This window comes from Corvus moneduloides, chromosome 16 (genome assembly GCF_009650955.1).
Source record: "Corvus moneduloides isolate bCorMon1 chromosome 16, bCorMon1.pri, whole genome shotgun sequence".
Lineage (NCBI taxonomy): Eukaryota > Metazoa > Chordata > Aves > Passeriformes > Corvidae > Corvus > Corvus moneduloides.
The window spans coordinates 15062993-15078687 of NC_045491.1; the positions used below are offsets into that span (position 1 = coordinate 15062993).

Genomic DNA, 15695 nt, shown 5'->3' on the forward strand with positions numbered 1-15695 from the left:
TTGAAAGTGCTGGGGCATCCCTGTGGGACCAGGTGGGCATGTGGCACTTGGGGGGCTGCCATCTGGGGTGGCCCCTGGAGCACAGAGTGGGCACAGTGGCCAGGCAGGAGGTGAAGGGCGCTGGCCTTAATTAGGTGATTCAGAAGGTGTAATTAGACGAGAGAGACGGAAATGGCCAGTGCCTGGGTCAGGCAGGGGAGCATCACCAGCCACAGCAAGAGGGGATGGCTGCAAATCCCTGCAGCAGCCCCAGTGTCACCCACAACAGCCCCACTGGCGACCCAAAGCAGCCCCTGGCTGGCATTCCCTGTGCCAATCCATGGCATCACCCCAGGATGACGACGGAGCAGGTGGCTCTGACGGCTGCTCGTGCCAGGACTTGCTGGGTTCTCACGCGTGCCGCCAAGTTTTGTATCCTCACACCCAGTCTCGGGATGAGTCCTGTGTCCCTCGGTTTTCGTGTCAGCACCAAAACCCCCCTGGGAAGCGCCAAACCCCCTGGGAACTGACTCACGTCCTCCCTGCACCCTTGCTGTCAGCACCCTGTCAGCAGCCCTGCAGCCAGGGAGGCTCTGTCAGGATGTGGCCCCATGAGCTGGTGGAAGAGCATCCTGCACCCTGGAAAGCCTGGAGCCCCCCAGCCCCTTCCCGGAGTCCTGGCTTTTGCCACCATCAGCTGAGAGGGAAGCAGTGCTCACCACCCCATGGGTCTGGGTCTCTTGATGGCAGGAGGTTCCCCTGGCCCTGGGGACCTCCCTGTCTCCCTGGCAGAGGGTTGGGGGGCTTGGGCAGCAGGGGCTGCTGGGGAGACTGAAGGGACCTCCCTTCCAGAGCTGCAGAGGCAGGAAAAGGCTCATTTTTAATGGAAGCAGAAAGCATAACACTTCCACAAGAGCCCAAGGAGTGGCTCCTTGCAGAGACAGTGGGCAGCTTGGCTGGCACTGGTGGCGCATAGGCTCCCACGAGGGATGCAAGTGCATGCTGGGGTGTCGTGGTAGCCACTGGTGTGGGGACAGGCTCAGTGGGCTTTCAGGATCACCTCCACTGGGAAATGGTCGCTGACAGCCAAAGCCTGCATGTGAGGGAGAGCAGAGTCACTCTAACCAGAGTCAACTCATAAACCCTGAGCTCATCTGGACCCACTGTCAGCACTGTCATGGCTGGCTGGGACCACAACGCTCCACTCCAACCCCCAAAATTTAGACCATACCCCAAAATGTTCAACCTGATTTGGTACAACAGCTGGGGTCAGGGCACCCTTAGGTGCACCCTTGGGAACAGGGAGCTCTCCCATGCTCCCAGGAGCTGTGGTGGGGCAGATCCCAATGCTGGTGGACTCATGTGCCCCATCCAGCCCCTCACTCACATCCTTGTTCTGGAGGTGGAATTTCTTCTCAAAGTTGTTGACGGTGGCGGAGCCAGGTTCAATGTCTTGGCGCAGGGCGGTGCCGCAGGCGACGATGCTGCCGAGGCATCACAGGGCTGTTAGTGCCCGTCAGTCCTCCCCATGCCAGCTCCCCCACACCAGCCCCTGCCACGGCACCCACCGGTCGTAGGCGCAGTCAGTGGTGTCGGCCACGGTGGTGTCGGCGCTGTCAGGGATGAGCCACTCACAGGCAGGGAGGGAGCGCAGGCGGATGGACGGCCACTGGGAGCTGGTCACGTAGGAACAGTCAGCATTGAAATCACCCAGGAAGAGGATGTCCTGCAGGGCACAGCGCTGAGTCCCTGCCCACGGACCTTGCAGGGAAGCAAGGGCTCCCTAAAACCTTAGGGGGTGGCTACAAACCCCCCTGAGGTGCCCCGGTCTACAGGGACAAACCCCAGTAATGGCAGGAGAGCCATCCAGCAGCCTGGAGACTTCTGGGGTGGCACCTACTCTGATGGATGCAAGAGGCCTCCCATGGGACATGTTCATCCCACCTGCCCACCTGGCTTCCCTGGGGAGGAGCCAAGTTCCCCAGTGCTGCTTACGTTAGTCCCCCACTTGTTGATGACATCGGTGTAGACATCGTAGAGTGCATCGATCTCCTGTGCTGCATGGCTGGGCTCGGAGTGCAGAGGCACCAACACAAACTCCTGTACCTCTGCCGGACAGCTGACCATTAGCCCCTGGCTTGAGTGCAGCCCCTGAGCAGGGAATGGGAGCCCCAGGAAACCACCCCAGGCCAAGCCCCAGCTACTGGCCAGGAAAAGCAGTTGAAGGGAAGGGGTGTGTTGGGTTTGGTGCTCTGCCTGTCTCCCAGACTGGAAATTCCAGTGGGGAGCTGCATGCCTTTGTGCATGGTTTGGGGTTTGCTGCTTGTTTCCCATCAGCATTTCCAAGCCAATGTGGTTTTGGGAAGGAGATGGGATAGTGTGTGTGCCCTGAGGAGGTTCTCAGGAGGTGGAGGTGATGGCATGGGGTAGGCAATGGAACAAAGGGAGATGGGATGGCAATGGAACGTGATGGGAGATGGGAGGGATGGGGGATGGCAGGTGATGGGAGATGGCACCCAGCCAGAGGAATCAGATGGTGGGATAAGGCACAAGATGGGAGATAGCTGATAAGGGGATGTAGGACACGATGGGAAGCAGCTGGAGATGTGAGATGGTGTACAACTGGAGAAAACACATGGTGGGAGATGACAGGTGGTGGGAGGTGATTGGTCGGAGATGGCACAGGGTAGGAAACAGCAGGCATTGCTGGCCGTGCTGGGCGAGGACATAGGACCCCTGGGCATCCATGGGTGGGACCCTGGTGGAGGGTTGCAGCCCCCCTGTGCTTGGCAAGCACAGCTCTGGGCTCAGCCCTGCGTGGAGGGGACCCTGTGCCAGGTCTGGGCATCCCCCAATGCCAGCTCTGCTCACGTGTGGTGGGTGAGGAGAACTTCACAATGAAGGGCTCCCTGCTGAAGGTATCGGTCCCACAGGGTTCACAGCCATCATCGTAGTAGTAGCTTTCCAGCACGGAGACCATGTCTGACCTGAGGAGGGAGAGCAGGGCAGCCCCCAGCACTGCTCCTGCCACAGCCAGGGCCCCCAGAGGTACCCATGCCCTTTGGGGGCTGCTGGGGAGGGCAGCAGGTGATGCCCAGCAGCATCCTTTACCTGTAGATGAAGAGGTACTGCTCCTTGTAGCTGGTCCGACCCAGGGGGATGCTGACCAAAAAGCTGTATGGGTGCTGCCCAGCCCTGGGAGCAAGTTGTGGAGAGGGTGAGAGGAGGATCCTGGTGCTTCCCAGCACCCATCAGGCTCTCCAACTGAGCCAGAGGTGCCCTGGCATGGCTGGGATCCATCCCAGAATCCCCTTTGCAGTCACCCCCACACTGAGCCATGGGGTCACCTGTTGAGCTGGTCCATGAGGTTATTCACGGCACTCAGGTCGGCATCCCTGACCTCCTGCACCAGAATGATGTCGTACTCCAACAGGATCTGGGGGAACAAGCTCAGAGCTGCTCTCCCCTGGCTGGGAGGTGCTCCTGGGGGCACTCGTGGGTGCCTGTTCTGGGCTGCCAAGGCTCCCAGGCTGGCAATGGGAGGGCAGCAGGGACCTCAGGGCCAGGGAGGGGACTCCTGTGTTAGTGTTCTCTGGCTTGGAAGGACCCTGTCTGTCCACCGCCCACCTACCCAGCAGCTGCTCCAAGGGAGGAACCTGGGCAGCATCAAACATCACCCAGCCTTGATTGGGGACCAGCAAGAGTGGAGATGGCCTGAGGTGGGAGATGGTGATGGGGGAAGAGCAGGTGGGTGTGTACATGAAGTCTTGGACCTATGGATGGATGGATGGACGGATGGATGGATGGATGGATGGATGGAGATGTATATGAATGGAGGCATAGTTGGATGGACAGGTGGATGGATGAATGAGTGGATGGGCAGATGATTGGCTGGGTGGAGGGATGGAGGCATAGGTGTTGGATGGGGAGATGTGGACAGGTGGATTGGTGGTGCATGGGTGTATGGATGAACACTTGGGTGGACGGATGCAAGGTTGGATGGATGGAGAAAGCTGGTGTCCCACTGCCCAAGCTGGCTGCATCCCAAAGAGCAGAGTGTGCCCAGGCCTGCTCCTCTCCCGTGCACTCACAGAGACGATGATGTTTGCAACGGTCTGGTTGGACATCTTGGTGTCCCCAAATGCTTTGATGTTGAAGGCGCCGACCTTCAGCGTGGTGGCCACATGCAGCAGGAGAGCTGCGACCAGCAGCGACAACACCAGCCTTGAGGCTGTCATCCTGAGCAGAGGTGCAGGAGGGGCTCAGCTCTCCTTGGCTGGGAGATGGATTTGGGACAGACAACAGGGATGACCAGGGTATTCCCACTGGCCGTACTGGTTTCACTGGGAGGCGTCTGTTTTCCAGTGAACCACCAGGATATAGGGATTATGCACCTCTGTTGCATGGGACCTCATCCTACCTGTTCCTCCTGAAAGGAGGCCAGATCACTCACAAGGCTGGAGCGGAAAATTCACTGGCAAACAAGTAAATGCCATTTCATGGTGACACAGAGCAGTCACTCATTCCCAATGAGGAAGAGCTCAGCCTGGACACCTCTTCTAGCCTGGGATAGGTGGCATTGGCCAGGGACACCAAGATCCCTTGGCTTGTGCCTCTCCCACATTTCCCTCGATCAGTGCCAGAGACCTCAAAGACTCTACAGCAGCTATGCTGGGAGAGAGCAAGGGATAGATCCTCCCTGACACCCCTCCCCACCTTCCTCCCTGCCTGGAGCATTCTCACCTGGGGTAACCTGCCCCACTCCTACCCCCCAACCACCCAGCAGTGTCCCTGCCCCATCCTCACCCAGGCCGGCTCCCTCAGGACCGTCTGCAAAGGTAGTGCTGCATCTCCCACCCACGGGGGAAGGCATTTGGGAAGCATTTCCCGTGGCACTCAGCTCCCTGGGGTCGTAGGGATCTGAGCCCTGAGACCTGCCCAAGCCTGGGTGCCTGAATGCCTGGTCTCACCCAGAGCCTGATAAACAGGCTGAGAGGACAGGCAAACACTCCAGCTTTTGGCACACCAAATCTCCGCCTGAGGAAGGATTTGCTGGTCCCAGACTCACTTTTTCTTCTGGGGCAGCTGTTCTCGTTAAATCCTCACTTTTCCCACTTGCACTCTTGCTGCAAACTCTTCCCTCTAACACCACAGTCCCTTCAGTTGATAACGCAGTGATTCGGTAATGCCATGACTTGGTCATGCCAAAAATTGCCCAAAGCCTCATAAATCCTCCCACTCCCCAAGAGTACAGCAGCCTCTGAACCTCCCAGGCAGAGGCACCTACAAGGGCCATATTCATCCCTGAGCTGCACCCAGGCTTGGCCCAGCAGAGCATTGTGGTAAAATGAAATTGAGCTGAAGAGGTGACACTGTCAAGGGGAGCTCCTGGGGGGTGCGGGAAGAGAGGGGAGCAGGACCTACCTTTGGTGTCGTCCAAGGACTCTGGAAGGGGAAGGATTTGCACCTGCATTTATGGAAAGGGACACTCTCACCTTGCCAAGTGGTTTCCCAGCCAAGGATCATGTGAGGCCAGAGGATCCATATGGCATTTTTCACGGAAGCAAAGGTCTGCTCAGTGAAAAAAGAACTCTTTCAACCTCTGCCAGTGCCTCCCACCACAGGTAAGGCCGAGAAGGGATTAAAATGCCAACAAGAGCTCTGCAAGGTGAAACGAACCCCAGAGACCTCTTGTGGGGATCAGCAGCTCCCCAATACATGGCATGGGCAGCTTTCACTCATCACCAGATACAAATTCTCTTAAAAACTGTTTATTGCACCAACATGAATCATTCCCATCAAGCACCCCACATCAACAAGCTGTGAGTGTGCTGGACCTGGCAGCAGCCATCCCAGTGTGATCTTTGGGTGTGAAGCCAAGCTGGAAGTCACAAAAAATGACGAATCCCTGCCATGGCGCCCATCCCCAGACCTCCCCAGGAGGTCACCTGGCTCAGGCCCCATCCCTGGGAGGGCCATGCAGTGCTGGGGGGTGGCAGCCCCTCACCCCACCCACTCCCACAGCTCCCACAGCCCTGTCCCAGCGGCCTTGGCTGAGGTCCTGGTGCTCCTGGCCTCCAAAGGCAGCTGCTGTGTTTCCCAGGAGAGCCCCTGCAGTGTGCAGTGATCCTTAGGGGGCTGGGGGGGCCCTGTCAGCCCCCTCCCCTGGAGCCAAGCACCCCCCAGAGCAGGGGTGCTCTCCATAGTGGGATCAGGGCTGGGCCTAGATCCCCCCAACAGGCTCCCCAGGTTGGACCCAGAGCCAGGCTTACTCAGCCAAGACCCTCCACGGTCAATCCCTCTTTGGGTCAGGAACCCCCCCAGGGGCCAAACCCAGGACCAATACCCTCCTGAGGCAAGGTTCCCCCAGAGTCTGTCTCACCCAGGCCAAGACCCCGTCAAGGTAGAGTCCCAGGGCTTAACACCACTTCTGGGCCAAGACCCCACAAAGACCAGACCCCTTTCATTCCAAGACCACCAGGGCTGGACCACCCTCAGGACCAATACTCCCCCCAAGGCTCAGCCCCAGGGCCAGAACCCCCAGGACCAAGACCCCCCCCAGGGGCAGATGTCTCACAACTCAAGACCCCCTGAGTCCGCCCAAGGACCGGCCCCCGGGGCCGATATCCCCCCAGGTCCAGACCTCTCCAGGCTGAGACCCCTTGACTCAGCCCCAGCCCCAGCCCCAGCCCCCGGGGCCAAGATCACTCCAGGACCAAGCTCCCCCCCAACGTTGAGATCCCCTGGCTCAGTCCTCCACGCCAAGCTCCCTCCCAGGCCCAGGTCCCCCAGCCCAAGCCCCCCTGCCCGTCCCCAGGCCCGGTTCCCTCCCGGCCGAGCCCCCCCCCACAGGCGGGCCCAATAGGGGGCGCTGCCGCCGCCGGCATCGCGGGACCCTTTTAGTCCTGGCCGGGCCGCCGTAGCGCCTGCCCGTCCGCGCCGCCGAGGGGAGGCCGCGCCGAGCGGGGCCGGGATCGGGATCGGGATCGGGATTGGGATTGGGATCGGGATCGGGATCGGGATTGGGATTGGGATTGGGGCCAGGACCGGGATTGGGGCCGGGGCTGGGGCCGGGTCGGGGCCATGAGCGACATCCGGCACTCGCTGCTCCGGCGGGACGCGCTGAGCGCCGCCAAGGAGGTGCTGTACCACCTGGACATCTACTTCAGCAGCCAGCTGCAGAACGCGCCGCTGCCGCTCGTGGACAAGGGCCCCACCGATCTGCTCGAGGAGTTCCTCTTCCAGGTCCCCAAGGAACGCGGCGCGCCGCCCAAGGTGCGACAGGGATACCCCGGCAGAGAGGGACAGGGGGCCTGGGAGGCGGACACAGCCCCGGGGAGTGGAGATGGAGGGCAGGCCCCAAGAGCTCAGGACAGGATCCCTGCTGGAGCCTGAGGCCTCAGAACAGGACAGGTTCCCTCCGGCGCGAGCTGCTGCTGCTGGAGATTGAGAGCTTAGGTGGGCAGGATGGGGTTCCTGAGGGTCTGCTGCTGGAGACTGAGGCCCCAAGAGGACAGCACGGGGTTTCTGGGGTGCTGGTGACTGAGGTTTTTTGGCAGGGAGGGGGCTGGCTGGCAAGTCCCTGATGGATTGGCCAGGATTCAGGGCCCCGAGGAGGTGGCCCTGGGGACTGCCCACAGCCCCCTAGTGCTGCAGCTGAGCCCTACCAGGGTTTTTGGGTGGGCATGGGATAGAGCTGGGATGGGGGTCTCAGAGACCAGCAGTCAGAAACCACAGCTGCTGGTGACTATTGGGGTACATGGCCCTGCAGCCCTGTGTGCTGCTGAGTCCAGTTCTGCCCCCCCAGCTGCCCAGCAGTGTCCTCGGTGCTGTTCTTTGCAGAGGAAGTGTTTTACTCCCAGCAGCGTCAGTCTCATCTCTCAGTTGGTGGGCAGCACTTGCAGGTGCAGCTTTGGATATTCAGGTGTTCAAATGAAACCTAGAGCTTTTCAGTGTCACCAGATAAATGCAGTGGTGGTTCAAGAAGCTTGAATGCGCGTGCTGTGCATAACAATGGAGTCCCTCACCCCGAAGGGAAGCTCTCAGCCTTTACTGCTCCTGTCTTTTCACTTGGTTCTTGGTTCTTCAAGGGGCTCAGTGTATTCTACAGCTTTGCTTTTGCTTTCTTTCAGAAACTGAACCCACTTCAGGAACTTCAGCTCCTTGAGATCATGTGCAATTATTTCCAGGAGCAGACCAAGGATTCAGTCCGGCAGGTCATTTTTTCATCTCTCTTCAGCCCCCAAGGGAACAAAGCAGACGACAGCAGGATGGCTTTGCTGGGGAAGCTGGTTTCCATGGCAGTGGCTGTCTGCAGGGTTCCTGTGCTGGAGTGTGCTGCCTTCTGGCTGCAGGTACAGCTCCTGTGCAGGCAGGGATGGCTTGGGGAGGGAGTCAGGGAGTGCTCCAGGGTGGACACAGTGAGTTGGGCCACAGCTGGTCACAGGCAGCTGCTCCTCCCTGGCAGTTTCAGCTGATAGAGCAGCTGCCCCCATGTCTGTGCTTGTGTCCATTCCTGTGCTCTGGCATCGTGGAGAGCTTTGCCAATCCATTCATGTGCTGCAATGGAAGAAAAAAAATGTTTGGGTGCTTTTTTTCGTGTCAGTGAAAGTTTTAATAATCCCCCCCAAACTCTGCATATTGAAAGGGCTCAGTTTAGGGTTTGACCAACACAGGGAACAAACCTTGGCAGTTCATGGTCACGTTGCCTGAAGAAGCTGGCTCTAGAGTTTGGGAAATAAACCCTTCCTGATGTGCAGGTTTGTGTGTAGAAGAGGCAAGCCCCTCTCTTGAAATTTGGGCACAAAATACCTGTGTCTATCTTCAACGAATGCAGTCAGTTGGGGATCTTGTGTGTCTTCTCCTTTCCTATTGAGATTCCCCACTGTGGGCTTTGGGAAGTGCACCTTTGTTCCTGCTGCCCTTGTGGGATGTGCTGAAGTCACCTGGTTGGCAGAAGGGCAAGAGCAGGAAGGCCGTGCTGGGAGGGAAGGGTGGGAGGAGGCAGACCAGCACTGTTTCCCTGGGGTCCCTTTTCTCCCACGTGGTGAGCCTTTGGGAGGGCAGGATGGGATATAACCTGGATAGCAGGAGAAGGTGTATTTTTTTTTCACATGGCAGCTTTTAAGTGATGTGAGGATTCTGCAGAATATTTTCCACACTAAAAACAGCAGGCATGGCAACCAAACTAGTTGCTCTGGGACTGAACCAGCTGAACTACAGGCCTATGTCAGAATCATGTAATCACAGAATGGTTTGTGATGGAAGGGACTTTAAAGCTCATCCCATTCCACCCCCTGCCATGGGCAGGGACACCTTCCACTATCCCAGGTTGCTCCAACCCCTGTCCAGTCTGGCCCTGAACACATTCAGGCCACTTTCGGCTTCTCTGGGCAACTTGTGCCAGGGCCTCACCACCCTCACAAGGAACAAATGTTGCTGAAGTAGTAATAAAAAATCTCAAAGTCAAAATATTGATCTAAAAGGTTTCAATTTTAAACCACAGATACCATAAACTCAAAATATCACCATCTATTTTAATATTGCAATACAGTGATTGTATTTCTGTGTGAGTGTGTGATGTGCTGAGAGAGAGCAGCCACAGTGCCGTGTGGGGAAGGTGGGGACACAGCTGCTGAAGCAGCCTGTGACAGGGTCTAATCTGGTGTCCCCTGTGTGCTGTCCCTGCAGCGGACCCCAGCTGTGTTCTGTGTGAGGCTGGCCCGAGCCCTGGTTGATGACTACTGCAACCTGGTGCCAGGCTCCATCCAGACCCTGAAGCAGATCTTCACTGCCAGCCCTCGCTTCTGCTGCCAGTTCATTACATCAGTCACAGCTCTCTACGACCTCTCTTCAGGTAAGTGTTCCCCAGCTGTGTCTCTTCAAGTAAGAGGTGCAGTATAATGTCACACTAATTAACTGTTGCAAGAGATTTAACTGCTGGAATCCTAAAGAGGTGTTACCATGTAATTATTGCCAGAAGCAGCTCAGGGGTGTGGCTGTTGCCTCATCTGGCCCTGGGGTGGGAATAAAAATAACCACTCTGTGGCTGACTTAGAATTCCAGCATGGTTTGGGTTGGAATGGACCTTAAAGCTCATCTTGTTCCCCCCCCCTGCCATGGGCAGGGACACCTTGCACTAGACCAGGCTGTTCCAAGCCCTGTCCAACCTGGCCTTGAACACTTCCAGGGATTTGGAGTCCACAGCCTCTCTGGGTAACAACAGAGAGTCTTTGCTGGAGAAGCAGCCAGGAACGTGTGACGCAAAGGGCGTTGTCCTCCACAGAGGGCAAAGGACATGGGGACCTTATTGAGTGAGCAGCTCTGGGAGTGAAAGTTGATCTGTCTGGGCTCAGTCAGCCCTGAGAGAGACTCAGGGCTGCCTGTCAGTCCGATCCCTTCCAAAAAGGGGAGAAACACAAGTTCTGAATGTTTGCAAGCTGGAGGACGATTTCTATGGAGCAGTGGTGGGAAACACAATCAACAACATATCTCCAGTGCACTCTTTTAACTGTATGTGTGACCTGCCAGTGGTACAACCTGTCTCAGGTTGTTGCTCAGACACTTGTAGGTGTCTAAAATAAGATTGATTTAGCTTTACTCAGTGACAGAGAGCTCATGGTAGACCAGAGAACAACCATACACTAAATACCAACACCACCTATAATCCTGAAAAGCAAATGCTATTATTGATAAAGGAAATGCTTTGCACACTCTTCTCCAGATAAACAGCTTGGCATTACTGAGAGTGAGAGAGAGGTTCAGGCCTCAGCCTTTATGTTGTTTTTATAAAGTATTTGGTAGAGCTCAGAGCATGTTTTATATCCCATCATCATGTCAGAAGACATGTCAGAAAGGAAATAATTTGAGTCGTAGGAAGTAATTTTTTAATTCCTTAGTTTATTTGAGATGTTTTTGGTGACACAAGAAAAGGGAGCTTGCTCTTCCAGTCCAGCATTCCCCCTGTGACAGGATGATGTGTCAGGGTTTCTGTTGTCTGTAGTCAAGTTCATGACCGTCTTTCACTTCTCATCTGAAGCTTTACATAATTTTATAATCCTTTACATGTCATGTGATTGTGTTGTTGCACTGAGTTTTTCCACAAGATGTGTTTGTTTAGGTAAGTAAGTATTGAAAGAAATGAGTTAAATTATTGATACTTCCTTCTCTTCACCCAACAAGTTTTTCCTATTTCCCTTGCCCATTCTACTTCCTGTGGCAAGGGATAAATGGAGAATGCAACTAGGGAAAAAATGAGCAGATGATGGGTGGCAGAGAAGAAAATGGCAAAAGAAGCTTTGCTGGGAAAGGGGATAAATATCAGCGTTTGGTGGTGTCTTCAGAATAGGTGGGGAGGAGGAAGTTGACATGAACATGGTTGTGTCTTCCCTGGAACAAACTACCTTTGGTGTCTTGAGAAAAACAGCAGAATTGGGGAAATCTGAAATCGTAACTGTGGCAGTGTAGGATGTGTGTGTGTGTGTGAGACTAATTAGAGCCTAAATTAAAGTCCTGTGCTTCAGTGCAAGGCTCAGCTTGCCCAACAATAACTTTCCTATCTCCAGATGACCTCATCCCTCCCTCGGATCTGCTCGAGCTGATTGTCTCCTGGATCTTCGAAGACCCTCGCTTGATCCTCATCACCTTTCTGAACACTCCCATTGCAGCCAACCTGCCAATAGGGTTTTTGGAGCTCACCCCGCTGACCGGACTGATCCGCTGGTGCGTGAAGGCTCCCTTGGCCTACAAAAGGAAGAAGAAAGCCTCTCTCTCCAATGGACACGCTCCCAACAAAATTGCCAAGGACTCGACTTCAGGAGAAGACAGGGATTGCCACCAGCTCTATTCCAAGCTGCATCTGAGTGTCCTGCAGGTTCTTATGATGCTCCAGGGGCATTTAACAGAGAAAAACCTTTATGGGCGCCTGGGACTGGTGCCCTTTGACCACGTGGTTCCTCTGGTGGAGGATATTAACAGACTGTCTGATGAACTCAATCCTCTCAATGCATCCAAAGAGATTGAACTGGCTCTGGACAGGCTGGCTCAGGCTTTGCAGGTGGCCATGGCATCAGGAGCGCTCCTGTGCACCAGAGGTGAGTTGTCTGTGGGACTGGCAGAGACCTGGCATGGGATTCTTCTCCTCAGGGGTGTAGAAGTTGTAAGAGGCAGTTTTGGGGTGAGGGGAGTAAAGATCAAGGTGTTCACAGTGCAATTAGTAGTTTGCCCCTCTTAGAAAGTGATAGTGCATGAAATAGCTCAGTAAAAATAGCTGGATGGAGAGTAAGAAAGGAGAGATCACTGCTGTGGGCAAGTCAGGCATTGCTTTGCAGAGCTGGAGACTGATCCACAGCCCTGCACTGCCCACCAGGGGGTTGTATCTGGGTGTCTGGCATGGGGACAGTTTGTTCCCCTCAGAATTGCCTGTAGCTATTTAGAAAGCACTGTTTGGTTTTGCTCCAGTTTAAGTTCTCTGAGTTTGCCTGCTGGAGGAGAGTCCATGAAGCACATAAAGCCCTGGGTGGGTGTGCTAGACAAAGAATTTGAAAAGCAAATAAAACCTCTTCATCTGAAAATTCTGGGACTTCAGCTTGCCTGTAATGAGACTCCATTACAGTGTGTCCAAATTCAGTAAAAAGGCTGCTAACGTTGCTTTTGTCTGGCTTTCCTGCCTCCAAAGCCAGTTCTTTCCAAAAGACATGCAGAGATATAAAAGGGAAGTGGCCCAACACAGGGCAGGGTCAGCCACACAGACTCTTTTCTTGTTATATTCTCTTGAAAGCAGGCAATTTTAGGTTAGACCAGAAGTCTTGAAGCTCTCCAACAGCTGGCAGACCCCAACTGCAGAGAGTGGCCTCTGCCTAAGCAGGGATCTGATGCTTCTGTCCTGGCTGAGCCAGTGCTGCTGGTCAAATTTCAATGTTCTTCTTCCTAATCTTCTATAAAGTAGCTCTGAGTGTTATAAGAACAAGCAGAAATTGGAGGGTTTTGATCGGAGGGCTGATTTCAGCTGCATTTGTTCTTAGCTGGTACATTCTGAGCACTTGCTCTTACTGTGGAAGGAAATTCAGTGTAAGGCACTGCTGAAATACCCGATATTTTTGGGGGGGGGGGGGGGATTGTGTTTATCTGCAAAGGCAGGAGTTTGTTCTCAAGCTATTCCTGCAAACACTTTATCGACGGGATATGTTGTTAAATTCCTTATTCTGCTTTAGCAGAAGTTTGGAGATGGTAAAAAAGGTGCAATTTCTAGTTGATAGATTCCAGAAAAAAAACCCCAACCCATTCTTTACAGTAGCAGTGGTTAAGAACCCCCAAACCAATAAAAACAGGCACTGGGTAACCTTTGCCTTGCTTTGACCTGATGCCTTTCCCGTCATAAAATGCCACGTTCAGTGGGCAGAGTCACACCTTGTACTTCCTATGTCTCAGGTACTTCTTGTTGGCGTATTGGTATTGCAAAATCCATCCTAAGTCTTGTCTGTCTTAATTGTCAAACATACAATAAAGGGTCTGGTGGAGGAAAGTTAGTAAAATGGAGAAACATTTTCTCTCCTCTGGAGGTTTTGGGCCTGAGAGAGGGATTCTGGATCTGTTGCTGACTAATGATGGTGACAGATTACTGGTTATTCAGTAATCAGTAATTATTCAGTAAAATTACTGATATTTCAGTAATCTGAGCTTCCTAGAAAGGACAGCAGAGACGAAAACCAATCTAATTTCTGCTTTATCCTTATTGATAATCTTCTGTCCTCTTTCAGATGACTTGAGGACTGTGTGCTCCAGGCTACCACATAACAAGTAAGAGACCTTTTGCAGCTGTGTTGGCTTTAATGTGTGTTCCAAGAGACTCAAGGGCTGCTGAGACAAAATCTCCTATAAAAATCTGTCTTTGTGGAATTTGGCTTTTATTCACATGCACTTTAGCACAAGGATGAAGGTGACACAGTGCTGGCTACTTCTTCCCTGGATTCCTGACAGAAAGGGGCTTCAGTGCTCCCACCTGTAGGTGATCTTGCTCAGCCTGTGTTAGAACAAATGCACAGGAAAGGGAAATGAAATTCCAGCAAGGAACCTGCCCCTAAATTGTCCCATCCCTAATTCCCCACTGGTTTTACCTGACTCTAACCTCAGTTGCTTCTTGGCTTTTTGCAAAGAGTAGAGCTTAAAAAAAAAAGGGGGGGGAAAGGGAAAAAAGTCTTCTGGAAGCCTATAAAGAACCTAATTATGTCAGTGTTCTCTTGGCTCTCAGCAGTGCTGTGTGTTGGATGTGAATTGTCCTTAGAGCTATGACAAAAGCTCCTCTAATAATCCTCCCTCCCGTCTGAATTTCTTTCCACAGCCTGCTCCAGCTGGTGATTTCAGGTCCAGTACAGCAACCAACCCACGGGGCTCTGCCACCAGGATTTTACCCCCACATCCACACCCCTCCCCTGGGGTACCCGGCCCACGCCGCGCACCCGGCGCTGCCAGCGCACCCCGCGCTCCCGGCTCACCCCGTGCAGACCTTCATCCCAGGAATGACATTCCCATACCGGCCTATCCGCTAGCCCGCAGAGTGTCCCAGCTTCCCCGAGTCTGAGGAAGCCTCACAGACAAAAACCAAACGCCTGAGAACCACATTTTCCTCTTTGGAGCAAAGCTGAGCTCTGCCCATGCCAGGGATGGGCCCCTGGGCAGCGCATGGGCGGCTGCAGTGGGTTTGGATGTGGGATGCAGACACCAAGGCAGATCCTAGGGACTAAAGGAGGGGATGGGAATAGGCAACAGCAACTCCAAACCTCTGCAGCGTGTGGAAATGTTTTTGCTCCAAGGGTATGATGTTCCTCAATCGTGTGTTTTGGGGCTGTTCACAGCACAGAGCCGGGCTGCTCAGGCTCTGGGAGGGCCAGAAGGGAAGGCTTTGTGTGATTTTTTTCCAAGCTATTCCACTCCAGCCTGCTTGTTTCTTTGTAAATGTTTGTATCTATAGCTACAGAGTATGTGTACACTGTATATTTTTGGAAGACAAACGTTTGTTTTGGAAGCACACGGTAGAGTAAAGCAGCACTTCCTATTAAAGGAAACAATTTAAGAAGCATAAAAAAAATCTGCCACTTTCTTTTTCAAACAATGAGAAGAATTAGAACAATTTCAAACAATTGGATTCTTCTCTTTCCAGTGATTAGAAGGTCCAACTTGTCAGGCCTGTGCTGGGGTGGGGACAAAACCCCTCTGTGGCTGCAGTGACCCATTGACCTCCCTGCTGGGGAAAGACCCTTTACACACCTCAGTCAGTGGTTCTTGAAAATTTGGGGGTGATATCAGGGGTGTTTTGTTAGTGCTGGCTGGAAAACTGGCCAAAGGCTGGCAGTGTTGTGCTAGCCAGCTCTGAGCTCAGCAGGGGAATGCATGGAATCATCCTGGGAAGGACAGCAGAGCTTGCTGCTCTTAGCACGACAGCCAAAGGTGGTGTCCAGCCCCTTTATGGTGTCTTGCTGTGCTTCTCTGAACCCCCTCTGCAGGATGAAAAAGCAGGAAAAAAGGAGTTCTTCCTACACATCAGAGATGGTGGCAAAGACCTTTGCTGCTGCTGTCCTTGTGTGAGGAGATGCAGTACCTGCAGTTCCACAGGGGCTGCAAAACAAAGGGTGAATTAGCTGGAAGGTGGGAAAATCTGATTTGAATGGAACAGCTAGAAAGGAAACTGGAAATGGGAGGTTAATGACAATCATGGAGCA

General features: G+C 53.9%; 2 protein-coding genes across 2 annotated transcripts; one reads left to right on the forward strand and one right to left on the reverse strand.

Annotated features, from left to right (window-relative positions):
* Positions 1–834: 834 nt before the first annotated feature.
* On the reverse strand, positions 835–4239 carry LOC116451777 (deoxyribonuclease-1-like). The gene is made up of 8 exons (XM_032125511.1): positions 4071–4239; positions 3327–3415; positions 3091–3174; positions 2851–2966; positions 1975–2087; positions 1548–1705; positions 1367–1463; positions 835–1072 (listed from the first exon to the last, which is right to left on the reverse strand). The coding sequence occupies exons 1-8, from the start codon at positions 4215–4217 to the stop codon at positions 1019–1021; spliced, it is 858 nt and encodes a 285-aa protein (XP_031981402.1). The 5' UTR covers positions 4218–4239; the 3' UTR covers positions 835–1018.
* A 2774-nt stretch (positions 4240–7013) lies between these two features.
* Positions 7014–15049, forward strand: C16H7orf26 (chromosome 16 C7orf26 homolog). Its single transcript, XM_032125507.1, has 6 exons — positions 7014–7254; positions 8112–8333; positions 9670–9835; positions 11544–12071; positions 13737–13776; positions 14318–15049. The coding sequence occupies exons 1-6, from the start codon at positions 7063–7065 to the stop codon at positions 14523–14525; spliced, it is 1356 nt and encodes a 451-aa protein (XP_031981398.1). The 5' UTR covers positions 7014–7062; the 3' UTR covers positions 14526–15049.
* The last annotated feature ends 646 nt before the right edge of the window (positions 15050–15695 follow it).

Coding starts and splice junctions, on each gene's coding strand:
- LOC116451777 (XM_032125511.1), bottom strand. CDS start 4,217: ATGACAGCCTCAAGGCTGGTGTTGTCGCTGCTGGTCGCAGCTCTCCTG. Junction 3,416..4,070: donor TTGCAAACATCATCGTCTCT/GTGAGTGCACGG, acceptor TTGTTCCCCCAG/ATCCTGTTGGAGTACGACAT. Junction 1,706..1,974: donor TCAACAAGTGGGGGACTAAC/GTAAGCAGCACT, acceptor TGTGCCCTGCAG/GACATCCTCTTCCTGGGTGA.
- C16H7orf26 (XM_032125507.1), top strand. CDS start 7,063: ATGAGCGACATCCGGCACTCGCTGCTCCGGCGGGACGCGCTGAGCGCC. Junction 7,255..8,111: donor AACGCGGCGCGCCGCCCAAG/GTGCGACAGGGA, acceptor GCTTTCTTTCAG/AAACTGAACCCACTTCAGGA. Junction 13,777..14,317: donor TCCAGGCTACCACATAACAA/GTAAGAGACCTT, acceptor TTCTTTCCACAG/CCTGCTCCAGCTGGTGATTT.